General features: G+C 31.1%; 1 protein-coding gene across 10 annotated transcripts in view; it reads right to left on the minus strand.

Annotated features, from left to right (window-relative positions):
• Positions 1-2,562: 2,562 nt before the first annotated feature.
• The window catches only part of LOC148628390 (stathmin-like), a 34,590-nt gene continuing 20,943 nt past the window's right edge, over positions 2,563-16,209 (minus strand). For 6 of the 10 annotated variants that reach the window (XM_088586567.1, XM_088586574.1, XM_088586559.1 and 3 more), the window contains exons 3-8: positions 14,588-14,614; positions 11,030-11,187; positions 9,337-9,528; positions 7,554-7,700; positions 6,588-6,728; positions 2,563-5,414 (exon numbers count right to left, since the gene is read on the minus strand). In XM_088586567.1, the coding sequence (XP_088442693.1) occupies positions 5,352-5,414; positions 6,588-6,728; positions 7,554-7,700; positions 9,337-9,528; positions 11,030-11,187; positions 14,588-14,614 (728 nt within the window). In that variant the 3' untranslated portion in view covers positions 2,563-5,351. Of the gene's footprint in view, positions 5,415-6,587; positions 6,729-7,553; positions 7,701-9,336; positions 9,529-11,029; positions 11,188-13,346; positions 13,473-14,587; positions 14,615-16,209 lie in introns of all 10 variants that reach the window. The other 4 variants (XM_088586549.1, XM_088586541.1, XM_088586605.1 and 1 more) reach the window with 2 other exon arrangements.

Raw genomic sequence — 16,209 nt, forward strand, 5'->3', positions numbered from 1 at the left:
AAAGTTTTAAGTAGGTCAATGAGTGCCAAGTCTACATCAGTTTTCAAAGACCCCGATGTAGCAAAAACATTGTCTACTATACATGACAAATATGTTGTCGCACCAGCAGACAAAGCCCAAAACAACATTGTTTTTGTCTGCAAAACGTTTTATATCCAATGTTTATTATCAGAGGTAGACGTAGAAAGTAATAGCAGTGATAAGACCTACACTGCTACCACTCTCTCCAAAGAAGAGATTGTGGAAAACCATAAATCTGTGATATCCTCTTTTGGTCTCTCCACCAAGGACGATAATTGTGATTTAACGTCTATGTACTGGATTCCTAAACTTCACAAGAATCCATACAAACAATGTTTCATAGCTGGATCTGCAAAATATACCACCAAACCTCTTTCAAAACTTTTAACTTCTATACTCACAACTGTCAAAGAGGGTCTACGGTCCTACCACAACACTTGTTACTCCCGTAGTGTATTAATTCAATGTGGATCCTGAAAAATTCGAAAGATCTTTTGGAGACAATCAGTTCAAGACTATTATCTGAATAGCATTAAAACCTATGATTTTTCAACACTGTATACTTCTATTCCCCATACTCAGTTAAAATCCCGACTTAAAAACATTATACATCGTTGTTTTTCAAAAAAAGATGGTACACCTAGATACAAATATATAATTCTTGGTAGAGATTCCTCATACTTTGTAAGAAATAATTCCAAATCATCTTCCAAATATACAGAGGAATTTTTAATTGACAACATATTTGTCCAGTGTGGTGGACGTGTTTTTCAACAAACAGTCGGCATTCCAATGGGAACAAATTGTGCTCCTTTACTTGCTGACCTATTCCTTCACTCTTATGAGGCTGACTTTATAGCTGATCTGATCAGAAAGAAAGAACATCGTTTGGCTAGATCCTTCAATTTCAGTTTCCACTATATAGATGACGTATTATCTTTAAATCCCAATTTCGGGGATTTGATACATCGCATCTACCCAAAAGAACTTGAGATAAAGGATACTACAGACACTGTGAAGTCAGTCTCATATCTTGACCTACACTTAGAAATCGATGGTAAAGGAAAACTATTGACCAAACTTTACGACAAACGTGATGACTTTTCATTCAGAATTGTCAACTTTCCTTTCATCTGTGGCAACATCCCTTCGGCTCCTGCGTATGGAGTGTTCATATCACAACTCATACGTTATTCCAGAGCTTGTCGAAACTACGCAGACTTTTTGTATCGCGCTAGAACTCTAACAAATAGGCTTCTGGAACAGGGTTATGTTGCTACAAGATTGAAGTCATCACTACAGAAGTTTTATGGTCGTTATCATGAACTCGTGGGTCGTTATGGTGTATCCATCAGCACCATGAAAACTGATTTATTCAACGGGTCATAGTTTTCCTTCCCTCGTTTGTCTACCCCGGACTTGACTTTTTATGAGCAACTCCGCGGGTGTTTCTAGAAAAGCAGAGGACGCTTACCCTACTTGTGCACCTGGTCCATGCTCCCAGTTTTTAGTGGAGTCAGAGTTGCTCATTTGCTTTGGTTACTTTGTATGTATGATTTTAGTTACTTTATGTTCTTTGTTGTGTATGTTTGTTTTCCATGTCTGGTCTTTGTCCCTGGATTACATTCTTTTGATTACCGCTATAACCTTGGTTCCCTTGATTACTCTTACGAAATCACTGATCGAAATTTCGGTTTTCAACCGGAAGTCTGGAAGATGAACATCCTGATCGTATAAGTTTGAAATTGAATTGAAATAATTATTCAATAGTTCACACTTATCATTATCATCATATGCTATTTGATCAATACCAGAATCGTTTATTATGTTACGAAGAGGTGGAATACAGTTGTTTGCTTTACTGGACCTTAATAGACTTTTCATGATTTTCCAGTAGGTTTTAGAGTTAGAATGTTCTAGTAGCATATTATCTAAATTACTTTCAAACTTTTCCTTTGCAATCGTCTTCATATTATTAACCTAATTACGTTTATATTTATGGACGTCTTGATCCCGTTTATGCTTAAGACTTTTTTCCTCAATCCATCACGAATTCTAATTTCTTTTTTGATATTGCAGTTAAACCAAGGTTTATCTTTATCACGTATGAGAATTGTTTTTGTTAGTATAAATTTCCTGGCCAAATTAGTAAATGTATTCGACACACATAGCATCGATATCAGGTAAATTATTAAGTTTAGTTTCCCAGTCTATAGCTCCAAGTTTCTCATCAAATTTTTCAGTCCAGTCTATCATACTCCCACACTTCTCTCGTAAAGGAATGTTTAGGGGCTTTGAAACTTTCTATCACTGCTATTACTGCATAATGATTTCTAATCTCATTCGGGATATTAAATACACCAGAGTACAAGCAATTCATATTATCACTTATAATTATAGGGTCAAGTAATGTCCTGCTATTATTAATAATTCTAGTTGGTTTTGTTATTACGTTTTGAAGATTTAAGATTAATTAAGGTGTACATCCCTTTACAACTGTATGCTCATAATGCCATTACAGGTAATAAAATAATGACAAAATCCTGCAAATAAATCTTTAATAAGCTTTACTGAAGCCCATTTAGTAAAACAATAATTTTACATTGGAATATAAACTGAACACATATGATAGTACTGGTGGGACAACTGTGTAATTTGCAGTCCAAATATTGAGAAAACAGCTGTTTTGAGTATTGCAAAAGTATATAGGTAATATTATTAACTCTAGTGCATGATGTCATTAATTTTTTTTTTTCAGCTTGTGGTAAATACTGAATATTTCATACTTATATTTAAGGCAGATAAATGCTATTGTTTTCCAGAAAATAGGACAACTTAAATATTTAAGTTTCTCCCTCAAGTATCAGCTAAACATTTTCACAGAAAATGTAGATTACTCTCATACCACAAAAGCTGGATGTGTATCAAACATTTTGGAATTGAGAAAACAAAAATGAAAAAAGAAATTGTGTAAATATCTTGGACCATATGGATAAAGAAACCCCAGGAAATCCAGGAAAATATATCCTTAATCTCTAGTCCTGATCAACTAATCCAATGTAAATCAACAGACCCAAGCTTTAGAACTTATTACCAGCTGATAGTTGAAAAGTTATTTCAAGATAAGAAATAGTTCCCACAGCTGCTGTAATAACGATTCATTTGATACATCAATAGGTATTTCTAATCGAAATTTAGATTTCACCCATTAAAAATCCAGGTAGTAATAGCCAATAAATCCAAACAAGTTTCAAAACAAAAGTTAACTAAAACAGAAAAAAAATAAATGACACTTCTGTCTGCACTCTACTACACTGTTTTGGTAACAAAAAATTAGATTAAACGAATAGATCCTAGGAATATAGCAACTGCTGGAAATGGTGTAGTGAAGAAACATGCTGTTTGTTAGATTACTCTGAGATACAATCAAAAGTAACAAACACAAACAATACAAAATGAAATAGAAGAGATGACAATTCTTTCAAAAGAAATTGAAAAAAAAAGTATTACTATGAATCTGCAGTGTTAGAAATAACTTTTTTAACAAATATTGCCTGGTGTGCAAGTTTAGGTTGATTTTAACTTGTTGATGAATTATGTTTCAATGTTTCCCCATTTACAAAATTTCAATTTTCCAGTTGCCATTTGGTGCAAGTTACCTCAGAGATCAACTTGCCACTATCATTTTCAAGTATAAAGGGCCACCACTTATTTCTAACACTAGGATTTGGTATTCTAGTACTATTGCTGTTTAATAGATATTTCTTATTTGGTATTCTGAAAATTATGCTTAAACAATGAACATGCCAATCCACAAATGTTACACCAATATCTTAAATGTTTCCTTTTCAGTAAATAAAAAAATAATCACGTAATACAGTACAAAAAGGTAACATCATTTTTGAGCAGTGAAATATATAGTAAGAACAACATTGCATAAATTCATGTACATGTACATAAAATACACTTATAATACACACACATTTATATAGTAATACATGTACATAAAATACATGAACACACTTTTTGAAGTTATATTCCATGTAAATAATGATTGACTAGGTTGAAAACTTAAATGTTAATACAGGGTGATAAATGTAGGCAAAGAGACATGAACAGACATAAAGATAATAAGATAAAGCAGCGATCAATATGTAAACAGTTATTCAAATACTTTAATCAAAACAAGATAATATACTGGCTGTTGATAAAATGAAAATGATAATAAATAAATGTGGTGATGGTCAAATGAAAATGTTCTGTCAGTCATCAGCAAATATACTAGCACTAATCAAAATGTAAATAAAACATTATAATACTTTAAGCCATTACTTGTTATCAATTAGAAGTGAAGTCTCTCAACAAAACTGTTCACATTGTCAAGTACAAAGAAATTCAGAGTACACACAGGATGCAGCACTCTTAAAATTTCCTGACAAGAAAATACAAATAAAAAATTGTTAATTCTGGAATGACTGCATTGTCTAGGCTATTCACTGCAGTTTTTCTATCACTGCATTTTCTTCACAAATACCACTTCCCAGAATACCACAAAAAATTTACAATGGTAATTATAAGTTTTCTTAACACTAATGAAAAGAAATTCAAAGTTACATAACAAAAGACCTTTAATGATGAAAAGACAAGGTAAAGCCTAATCTGAAAATAATGTAATTTGGCAAGGCTTCACAAAGCCTTCTGTATTATTTACAACCTTATCAGTAGAAATTCTTTGATCAATTGAAAATTCTTATTTAATACAGAATGTTTTACAAATATGTTACCCGTACTCTTTCCAGTGTTATTCAGATCTAAAATCCCATTACCAGTCAGCAGAGACAATTTGTCAGTGGGCCAAGAGTCAGATACTCATCAAGATAAAAAAAAAAAAAGAAAAAGTTCTACAATTCCTCAAAATAGGATATTTATCAAGGCTTTCAGAAGCAATAATAGCAATTAATGAAGTATGAGGAAAACAGACAATAGTAGCAGGAACATCACTGATTTTTATCTACTCCTAAAAGCCTTAATATTATATCCTTTTAGTGAATAGTTAGTTGGTAAGTTCATTTACAAAAAAAAAAAGAGTATATACTGGTTTTTACTTGAAACTCTTAAATTCAGCTTTCCAGTACACTAGTTCCTATGTAAATAAGACTAATTTGTGGAAAAATGTGGAGATTAAAACAGCAAAGAAAAAATTAACAACTAATGATTATTGATAATAAAAAAAATACTACTTGTGTGATATCAAACACAATCTACTACAGTAAAAATTTGTAATTGACAATAGATACTCAAAGCTTCATGTCCAAGTTAGTTCTGTAGCTTCACTGTATAGCACTAGTAGAAAGTGACATCTTATTACGGCGTACTTCCTCTATTTTTTTCTCCTACAAAAAAGGTGAAAAATCTCTTACTTGTACTAATTCTATTTTAATGACCAGACTCCTGAAATATATTACATATCTGAAAAAGAAACCTATGCTGAATCTATTTCATAACATGAAATCATAAATCTATGTCCTAGAATACAACAAAAATTTCAGCACATTACTAAAATTATTAGTACCTACTACTTGCAAGACAGAACTGCTCAAATTTACCTGCTAAATAGCTCCAAACACAGTCAACTACAGTCAATAAATATTTTTTAAGCAGTGCTTACAGCAGCCATTCACTTCTTTTTTTTTTAAATGTTATATTATACAAAATGTATTGACAATACACGAACAACAGGAGAATATAATATTGTGATATCCAAATTTGAAAGATAAACAATTATGTGAAACTGATGGTGCATAAAACTCATAGAATTTTTTTTTACAAAACCATAATGCACAATATCCTTATTTTTTTCTTTTTGGTTATCAAAGTTGAGGTATATAACATCTAAGTACAGGTACATTTAATTTTCAAAAATTCAAAAACCAACAAGGTACTTCAATATGATGTTTTGACACATTTAGATCTACATTTTATTCCTTCACAACTAAACTAATATAAATGAATCTTATGCAGGTTATCTGCCAAGTACACCTGAGAGTAATGATTTTTATGCCAGACAGACAGAAACTCTAGGGCTATTTAAAGAATAGCAAGACCTTAATGAATCTTCTCTCAGATCAAAGGTATTTCAATATATACATCATTATGCAGTAACAAACATATAGTGAGCTGAACACAATTACTGTTAACCTTTTAATTAAACACCTTACTTCAATTGTTTGAATAGATAGTATAAAATTTTAAATTACTGATTCAATACTGTGACTGAGGCAGATATAAAATACATTAAGTCACAGCCTTTTTTTTTCTATACAACTGAGAAAAATACTACTAGAATACTTTTTAGAAGCATTGTGTGTGTGTGTGTTTTTCTTTTTTGAAGATATACACTTTAATCTAATGGAATTATCTAAAAATAGTGAACAAATTATGTTCTATAAATCAAACCATGCAAATGAATGCTATGGTGGTAAAATAATTTTCTATAACTTTATATTAATTCTATGATCTTCAACTACATAAGCCTCATTATTTTGGAACTAGCACCATATCCTTACATGTTCTTTCAGTCTTTCTTGAAGTGCCTTGTAGTATTCTTCCCGATTTTTAAGGGCATTTTCCATTTTTTGGATTATTTTCTCCTCAGTGGTTTTGTTGATGTTTTCACCAGCCTTGCACACCTCCTCAATATGTTTTGCCTACAACCATGCAAAATGGATTGAGATATATTCAAAAGCCATGCATTATGCAAATTTTAAAAATAAAAATAAATTAACCATCAAAAGCAAAAATATTCTTAAATAACATTTAACATTACTGATGAAAGGAATACCAAATAAATAAGAAAAGTCCACATAGCCCTAAACAGATCAGTCTTTCTGAAGCTTGGTCAGACTATAATCTTTAATACCTAACAATTACAAAGCCACAAAATATAAATCAGTTGAATACTTCATATGTATGTCTTAATTTTCCCTCAGTTATGATGTTCAATGTCCCTACTGACTAGGACATAGTTGAAACATGATTTCCTAATTCCACAAAATAATTTTTGTAGGCAAATGAAGGAATATCATATGTCACCAACATACTGAATTTACCAATGACAAATTTAAAAGAAAACCAAAGAAGTCGGATATATTGATGATCATCACTATGTACAAAATTAGATGACCTTCCAATAAAATTTATTGATTTTTTTTTAAGGGGTTCCAAAAAGGTTAACACAGAGAAATTAAAACATTTATAAAGAATGTGTATAAACAACAGTAAGCCAACATGTTTCTAGTCTCAAAGGTCAGTCAGAACCCTCAAACCATTATTTATTTAACCCCAAAAGAGACCAGTACATCACATTTGGTCTTAAAAAAGTTTAATAAGCTGAGAAGTTGGAAGAGCTGCAACAATGCAGTGTCTTGAAATGGTTTCATAACAGGAGATTAATTGCATAATAGCAAGTCAAGACCCAGAAATCTGGTTTTGATGGGCGCTATCTGATGAAGCATGAAGAAATAAAGTCTTACATGATTTCTTAGACGCGAGAGCAATGCTTGGATTTGAGCATTTCTGTTTTCTTCTGATGCTTCCAACTTCTGATTGATTTTTTCTTCAAGTTCAAGATCTTTAGCCATGGTGTCACTTTTCTTGTACACTTCTTCAACTTTGGTCAACTGTTGTGTACATAGATTTTTTACAAGTTATACAAGATATAAACTACATACCTAAAGCCAAGACTGATCAACAGATTGATACAGTAATAATGATCAAATTTCTAATAATGTGAAAGACAATACACACTGAGACATTTAAATGATAAAATAACATTTAGTACATGTAATATGCCTTATATGTTCTGAGGAAAACATAATGGGAGGTGCACAAAGTCATCTTTACTGTAATTATTTCCCAAGATATTTTGTGTGTGAAATGATACATGTGTATAAGAATACCTAGAACAGTGTTATCTAGATTTAGAATTACATGAAACACAAAGTTGCACTCATAGTCGTGCCAGGCATACCCCAACTTACACATGAAGTTGACAAAATCACTTCAAACATATGCCCCATCTATATGTGGCCATACAAAAAATCTGACAATAATCTATCCATTGGGAGCAGAGATTTTTGTGATGAAAATCATTTACTTAAAAATAGGCATCAGATGGGACAATAAATGATACACCACAATGTTGTGTTATCAGACACAATACTCCAAAAAAGAAATAACTTTCACAATTCTGTAATAATCGAAGAAAGATAATTTAAATTCAGCAAAAAAACAAAAACAAAAACAAACAAACAAAAACAGTACAAAACAAAAACAAAAAAAATGGCCATAACTTTTTTTTGTGTAAACAATCTGATCAAACTGAAATTCAAAATTGAGACTCAACACCTACACAAAGTTTGAAAAATATCCTTTTATATTTTCTAAAGTTTTAATCTAGAAAATGTTGGGGGACAAACAGACAGACACACAACTTTTCAGAGGGTATTACATAATACCTCACTACTTGTGTGGTGAGGTATAACAAGAAATTTGTGAGTGATGGCTCCCTAGTGATACCCCCACTTCAATCACAATATAAGCAAAATAAACAAAGTCCTTGGTAACAGGAAGTTGTCAATTTTTTCCAAAGATGGACCCAACTATATGGCATGCCTACTGGAAGAATGTGTTAAAATATCAAGCTGTTGTGATGAATGGTTTTTGAGAAAACTCTGAAAGAAAAAATTGTTATGGATACAAACATGGGCAAGAATAAAACAGTACACCCTCACTTCCTTCAGAGTGGGGATATAAAAATGGCAAAGTCTCACAAAAATTTATATAAAACCACACACAAAATTTAAAATCAATCCATCGGATGGCAGCTGTTATAATTGTGACGAAATATCAGACAGACAAGGTGATTCCTATCTACCACCCACTAGTTGAATTGGGGTACAATGTTCAATTTTATTTTAAAAGTAAGGTTCTGGAAATCCTGTTTTACTTGAACAGTATTTCTTTTTGTTTACTGAACTGAAAGTCAAACATAATATTTTGTTATACATGTATATAAATTTGTTGTTCTTAAATGAATTTTTTAATAAATGAGAACATGGACAAAATTCCATACCTAAGTAATACTGTTAATAATATAAATTGCTTGATTGAGCTATTAATCATAGAATCCCAGCTCCTTAAATACAACTCACAACTATATATAACAGTATTTTACTTACCTGAAATCTAATTATATCAGTTACAAGATGCTTCAAAGATTAACAAACATAAAACTAAATACTAAATATATCTTACATGATCTCTTAATTTTTCTTGTAGAGCTTGAATCTGTAAATTTCTGTTTTCTTTTGTGATTTCCAAGGATCTTCTTAACTTAGCTTTCACTTCCCTGGCAAACTTTTCTTCTTCCTCTAAAGACTTGGCTATTACTTCCTGTACTCTTTCTTTTTCTTTGGCTGCAAACTGTACTCTTTGTTGCTCCAAGGACTACAAATACCAATGATGACTTATGTCTACATACAGGTAGTATATAATATAATTTGTCAACATTTAATTAATTTTTGGATTTGGATCTTCCTTTGTATGTGATTATAATGCTGCTAATGAGAGGTAAGTCCTTCAAATGTGTGTGCAGCAAATTTGCAATAAATTGGTATTTTTGTATTTATTATTATCTATTATGCCACTTCAGAAGTAGAGGATCATATAATTATGAGGTTGCCCAAAAGCAGAAAATACAATCACTACACAAATACTGTAATTATTTTGTCATGAAAAATGTTGTGGTCTAACCGTCATTACATATTTGTATAAACTGTTACACCGCAAAATTTCAAACACAGATTGGAAATAAAGTTGGGACAGATGTACATGTGAACATTGGTAAAACTTAATGCCTCCAACACTAAAAGGCAAAGACATTTAAAATGAAAATTCATCACAAAAAACAAAAAAAAACAAAAAAAATAATACAAAAGCTACAATTTGTCACCATTTCTTAACTGACATGTCAGATGTCTGTTTGGAAAGACAGACCAAAGCATAATACAAATTGAATAATTCTCGAACAAATATGTATATTTTTCAATAAAAAGGAAGTACCAGTACATATTTTAGTTAATCAATCAATCAATCACATACAATCACATTGATTTAGAGGCTGTGAAAAAATTACAATAAAACTAAATCCAGCTAAATATCATTTTTAAATACTAGTACTGGTATATTGGGTAGTACTATTTATTATCAAAATGAATTTTACTGCATGAGACACCACTAATTTTGATCAATGTTTTTTATATCTAAATTGAGGGCATTTTTCAACAAGGAAATCAATATAAAATACAGAGGAATGAGAATTATATAACTTCAGATATAGATTTTAGCAAACTAGTGATTTGATACATAAAGGTTGGCAAGTATGCAACAGATATTGATTATTCAATGTAGTCTGTCCCATTCTAAAGATGCTAAACAACTGCTATTGTTAGGAAAATGTTATGTCAGCAGCTTCTGACTCGCAACACAAAAGCTATGGATGTAGTTATAAAATAATTTAGGAAAAATCCATATAAAATCAACTTTCCCACAGTCAATGACTGCATTCCTAACCGAACAAATCCTTACAGCATATGATGTATTCAACTTGCCACGGGAAAGTGTAACTAAGTACCTAACTTTCCCTGACCCAAGTTTTACTTGCCCTGGGTAATGGGAAATAGGAATCCTAGAACACTGCAGTGAGGTCAGAATTTGGCTAAACCTAATGATTTTGAAAACGTGTAAAAAACTGCTGTCTGACCCCAATGTTCTATCTTAAAAACAGCTACCACGTTTTTTCAGAGATCAAAAATACCAATAGTCATTTTGTGCAGGACACACCCCCCCCCACCCAAAAAAAAATAATTATACCAACCTTTTTTGAATTCATAGAGTTTTAAAAATACATATATGTGTACAAGAACAATAAAAAAATAAGATAACAAACCTGTCTCCTTTCTTCAGCTGCTTGTAATTTTTTGAAGATTTCATCATGCGTTAATGGTTTTTCTTTAGGTGGTGACACAGGTCGAGGAAGAGTATTTTCTGTTGCTGGCTTTAAAATAAAGTCGTAAGCAACACCCCCTGTACTTTGTCTGGCACCTTCTGTGTATAAAAGATTTAATAATGTATTTAACTCTAAATAATATAAAACTTCTTCATTAGAATAACTAACCCAAATTAAAAATCAATGAGGCTTAAGTTAACAAAAAGTATTAATCAGAATTCTTAGATACATTACATACATTTGTACATGTACAATGAATTGTAACACATTGAGACAGTAGTGTACACCCAAAATAATACAAGACATGTAGAATCCAGTACCGATAGGGTATTATATTAAACATGTCAAGACATCAAAGGTGAAGTTTGTTTCGGATTTAAAATATGGTAATATACTATATTATATTATATCTAAAAAAATATATAAAAACAATGAAGAAAATGGAATAATATGTATAAAAATGAAAATAATTAAAAAATGTAACATTACCATGACACCATAGTCCATAATATAAGTCATATGAAATTTTCCCATTAGGCTATAATTCCTAGACAAAATTCCTTGATTCTCATCCCTGTATGCCCTAACATTTTTTTTCAATTTTCGAATTGTGAAGACAATTCCAGACTCAAATTTCTGGAAAGATTCTGTGCCTTGTTTAGACCCATTTTTCAGTTCTGGTTTGTAAAAAAAAACCATGATTTTTTACTGCTAAAAATGGTTTCCACCCCCCCCCCCCCAAAAAAAAATACTGTGAGCAACATCACTAGTTTTTCAGCGTAAGTGACAGTTACAATAGGAAAATCCAAAGATGGAACAGTAAAATAAAAAAAAAATAAAATAAAATTCACCCTTTCCTATTTTTAAAGGAAAGTTGGATAAAAATCTAGAATTTATTTTAATTACGGTTTAGTCTTTCAATATATTATGTATTTCAATACTTCCGAATCTTATCAGCTTCATAAAATATCGGTAGTGGTTTTAGCTTTTTTTAATGACTGCATTGGTCTTTTAAGGCATATGTTTGTGAAATACATTTGATAACTGAAATAGAAATGTATATATAAAGTCTCATTTCAGACATACATATACACTATGAAGAATAAAAAACCTGAAATCATATGACTATATAATTATGGAATGAGTTTGAATTCAACTGGTATGGTTGGTCAAGTAATATAACAAATTTTCACATTTCCACTAAACTTGAAAAAGTCAAATTGATGTAAATAAAGGCATTATACAACAAAGATTATCAAATCATTTTGTGGCTGCTTGATTGGAGCTAATCTAGGGAAATACAAAGCACAGGATTTCTATATTAGCATAACACTTAATGTAGCCTTGAAAATAAAAAAAAGGACTCCTTAATTTTTACTATATGAAATTAACCATATTTTGTTAATTCCATTGAAGGATGTTGATTGGAAAGTGTTTACAGATGGGAAGATAGGCCTTATAATCTATTGGCAAGAAGGTAAAAATTTTCTATGACTGAGGTGAAATGCAGATTTTCTATGATTTAGGTAATTTATCTATTTTTTGGACGCCACAGCAATATATTTTACAATATCATATCATGGGACAATGTGATATGAAGAATTCACAGTAGTGATTGGTTGTGGTGTGATTGAGACGCATTATTGATAAAATCTGATTGGTTTGAAGTGACGTAACATTTCGTACATTGTTCTCCCAAAACAGCTGGTGACATCATAAACAGATGATCTCTGAAATTCAAACCCTATCAATCAAATATTCCCAAGAAATCATAGAGAAAAAGGTTTTATAACTTGTAAAATTTGAATATTGCAATATATCATCTATTATTTAATTCAAGTATGTTGAAATAAAATAGCTAGAGTTGAAATTTTACAATATTCAATTTTCATGAGTTATAAAACCTATAATTATCTCAATCTAGTAATACATGTAAATGAATATAAGTGAAGATTTTTTAACTTGCAGGAAGACAGGGAATGCCTCATCCCCAAAGAAAAATAATTAAAACTGACCAAAAAATTGTCAACAAAAGTGGATGATTTCTTAAGACAAAAGGAACACAAGGAGTATAGGGTTAAGTTTCTCATCAGATTTCATATCATTTCAATGAACAATGCTGATAGAAAACTTAACATACAGATATACTGTACTTGTGTACCTAGAAGTAGGGCCATAAAATGAAGTGCAAGAAAAATAAAGAGTTACACTAAAGCAAACATATATAGCACAGTTTTAAGTACAACATTGTTTTCACCTTTTCCTTTCCAAACAATAATTGCATCAAATGCTGATCTGTTTGGTACTCGTAAATCCAATGATTTAATTTTACGTGGATTTGTTGGTCGCATACATGAAAATATGGTCATCCAATAACTGCAGGCTAGCAGCAGTAAAAGAAGACATACTTATTCATAAATAAATCATTTTGATTGTAAAGCTCAGTTAAATATTAATGATAAAAGAATAGGGCATTAATAGAACAATAAGTGATACCCTGCCACGTAATGGTGAAAAAATGGGATGGTAAGATGTTGAAAATGGCCTAAGAACTTAACCTGTGTTATATGGTACTAAACAAATGTGCAAAGTTTTCAATGATCTGTTCTTAGGCAGTACAATACAGTTAGGTCATTTCTGAAAATTTGGTCTCATTTTATTGAAATAAAGCTGTTTTGAGGCAGTCTGCACTGAAAAATCTAGTGTTTTGTCATAAAAAATGCATATTTTTGAAATCCTTGGTGTGTGGAGGTTCAAGGCATTAATAAATAATTTAGTGATTATTCTTATAAAATCCTGTAGCCATGGTAATATACTGAAAAAAAAATATTACTGAGTTTTAGTACAACTCAGGGGTGCCTTTCCAAAACTAACAGCCAAATACTATGTTTTATAAAATATCAGGCACTTAGACACTACCACAGGATGAAAGCATGCATGGTGCGAAATAAGGTATTTTGAAAATCAGCCATCTGATGCTGAGGAGAGAACCTAATATGGCAGGGGACTGAAACGTTCCGGATACCATTCTTCATTTAATTACACCTGTTTACCATTACATATATTACATCTGTCTATTTATAAATGCTTATCTACATTTAAACAACATATCCACCAAATTTCAACTTTTAATTTTAAGTTTTACAAAATCTGACAGGGGTAACTTTGTGTGCGAAACAGTGTTCCTTTATGTAACTGTAAAGTGTACCCTTAAGTTATTATCTGGAAACGGTCTAGGGACACACAGACAAGCAACTTTTTAGAGGGTATCACATAATACAAGGCCCCTTTGTACGGTGGGGAATAAAAAGACAGTTCATTAGCATCCTTTGTGCAAGAAGGTTAAACTGTTTAAAATTCAAAACTGCAATGTACATGTAGTTTCAAAAATAACTAAACAGCTATTCAAGTTGAACATCATGAACAAAAAGGACAAAAAAAAAAAAAAAAAAAAAAAACCAAACAAACAAAAAAACTCTTAAAAAGGTCTGATTTTACCATCAGTAGTGGCTTGATTGTTACAATCTGAAAGATAAACATTCTACAGATATTGTAAATCATTGAAATATTGCAATTAATGCACCATATGATATCAAAATTGCCTGATAAATATTCTTTCTTAGAAACAGAAATAGATTTCTTCAGATCATTATTTGATATTTGATATTTTCTACCATGATCGACTTTTTAAAATAGAATAATAATCTAAGACTGTAACAGTGAAAGTCATCTAAGTCCCTAATGGTAAAAATATTAATAAATAAAAAATATGGCTCTCATTGGCATACTTCAACACATACCTCTTTGATGAATAAATGTTTTCTTCAAATTCAATTTGATGAAATTCTGGTGCTAATTTAGTTTTGATTTCAGGAATCTATTTTTATTAACTAAATTGTAGTGAAGTTGTTAAAACTTGGCCAACTTTGGGAAATACCAACAAATTGCATCAGTTGGCACAAGTTAAATGTTTAAAGTAGATTAAATTAAGTGGAATCTGCTGAACAATGTCAGGGATGAATAAAGAATAAAGACTTCCACACCCATTCAAAATAATATTATCAAGTGCAAAAAGTTGCCAACAATTACCAACTTTTAGGGGCAAAAGTTAATTATTTTAGCAGGTCTCTGCTATATCAAGTTTATTTCTTTAAAATCATGTCCTTCAGAAAAAGCAATCCAATTCAATCCAAATATACCCGATGATAATGGTGAAATTTAACAATTTACATTGAATTATATACAGCAAGTAATTGAATCATTGAAAGACTAAACACTGTGAAAGTACCTGGGGTACTAATTTTCATAGTTTTCATGGATAGGCCAAACCACGAAATTTGGTTCCCAACGAACAGGAGATTTCCATAGATGTGTAAACTGAAATCCTTAAAACCACTAATTTATGAATCCATGAACTTGTGTTTCTTCCCTAATCTATGAATTAAAGTACTTTCACAGTATTCTGATAATTGATCATAACTGTTCATCATATTAACACATGCATCATTAAATTTATTTCAACAAGCATATACATGTACATATAAATGCTAATTCGTACCCATAAAATAATTTCCCACATTTTGAAAATGTAAAACAAGTACTAAAAGTAGCTAGAGGCTCCCAGGAGCCTGAACCACTCATTTTTTGCCTTTCAAAGGCAATGTCTCTAACAAGGAGTAATCCTGCAACTTCAAATCATGTGGACAACCAAGGCTGGATGTATAATTTAAAATTAATTTGTTGTGTGGTAGTTTGTTTTGGTTCATTTTTGAATTTACATTATAGGGGATGGTTAAACAGCCTTAGTGGAACTGCAAAAACTAATTTTTTGCCTTTCAAGGACAATAACTTCAACAAAAAGGTGTACGGCAACTTCAACCCAATGGAGAATTTTGTTATGCTCTTCAAGCTGAAGGCTAAAGGTCACATTTATTTTCCAGGAACCACTTATAGTTTAAGAGATATATGTAAAAAATTGGTGACTTGACCCCTGTGGTCTGTAATCAGGGGTGTTTTAAAGAAATAAACACAGTTTCCCAATAGTTGTTAAGACACAATTTTCAAAGCAGAAACCTAAGGATGATGGTGACCAACTTTATTAATAATCCACTGAGTGGTTT

This window comes from Perna viridis, chromosome 1 (assembly GCF_037379345.1).
Source record: "Perna viridis isolate PV_CMFRI_1.1 ecotype Kerala chromosome 1, ASM3737934v1, whole genome shotgun sequence".
Lineage (NCBI taxonomy): Eukaryota > Metazoa > Mollusca > Bivalvia > Mytilida > Mytilidae > Perna > Perna viridis.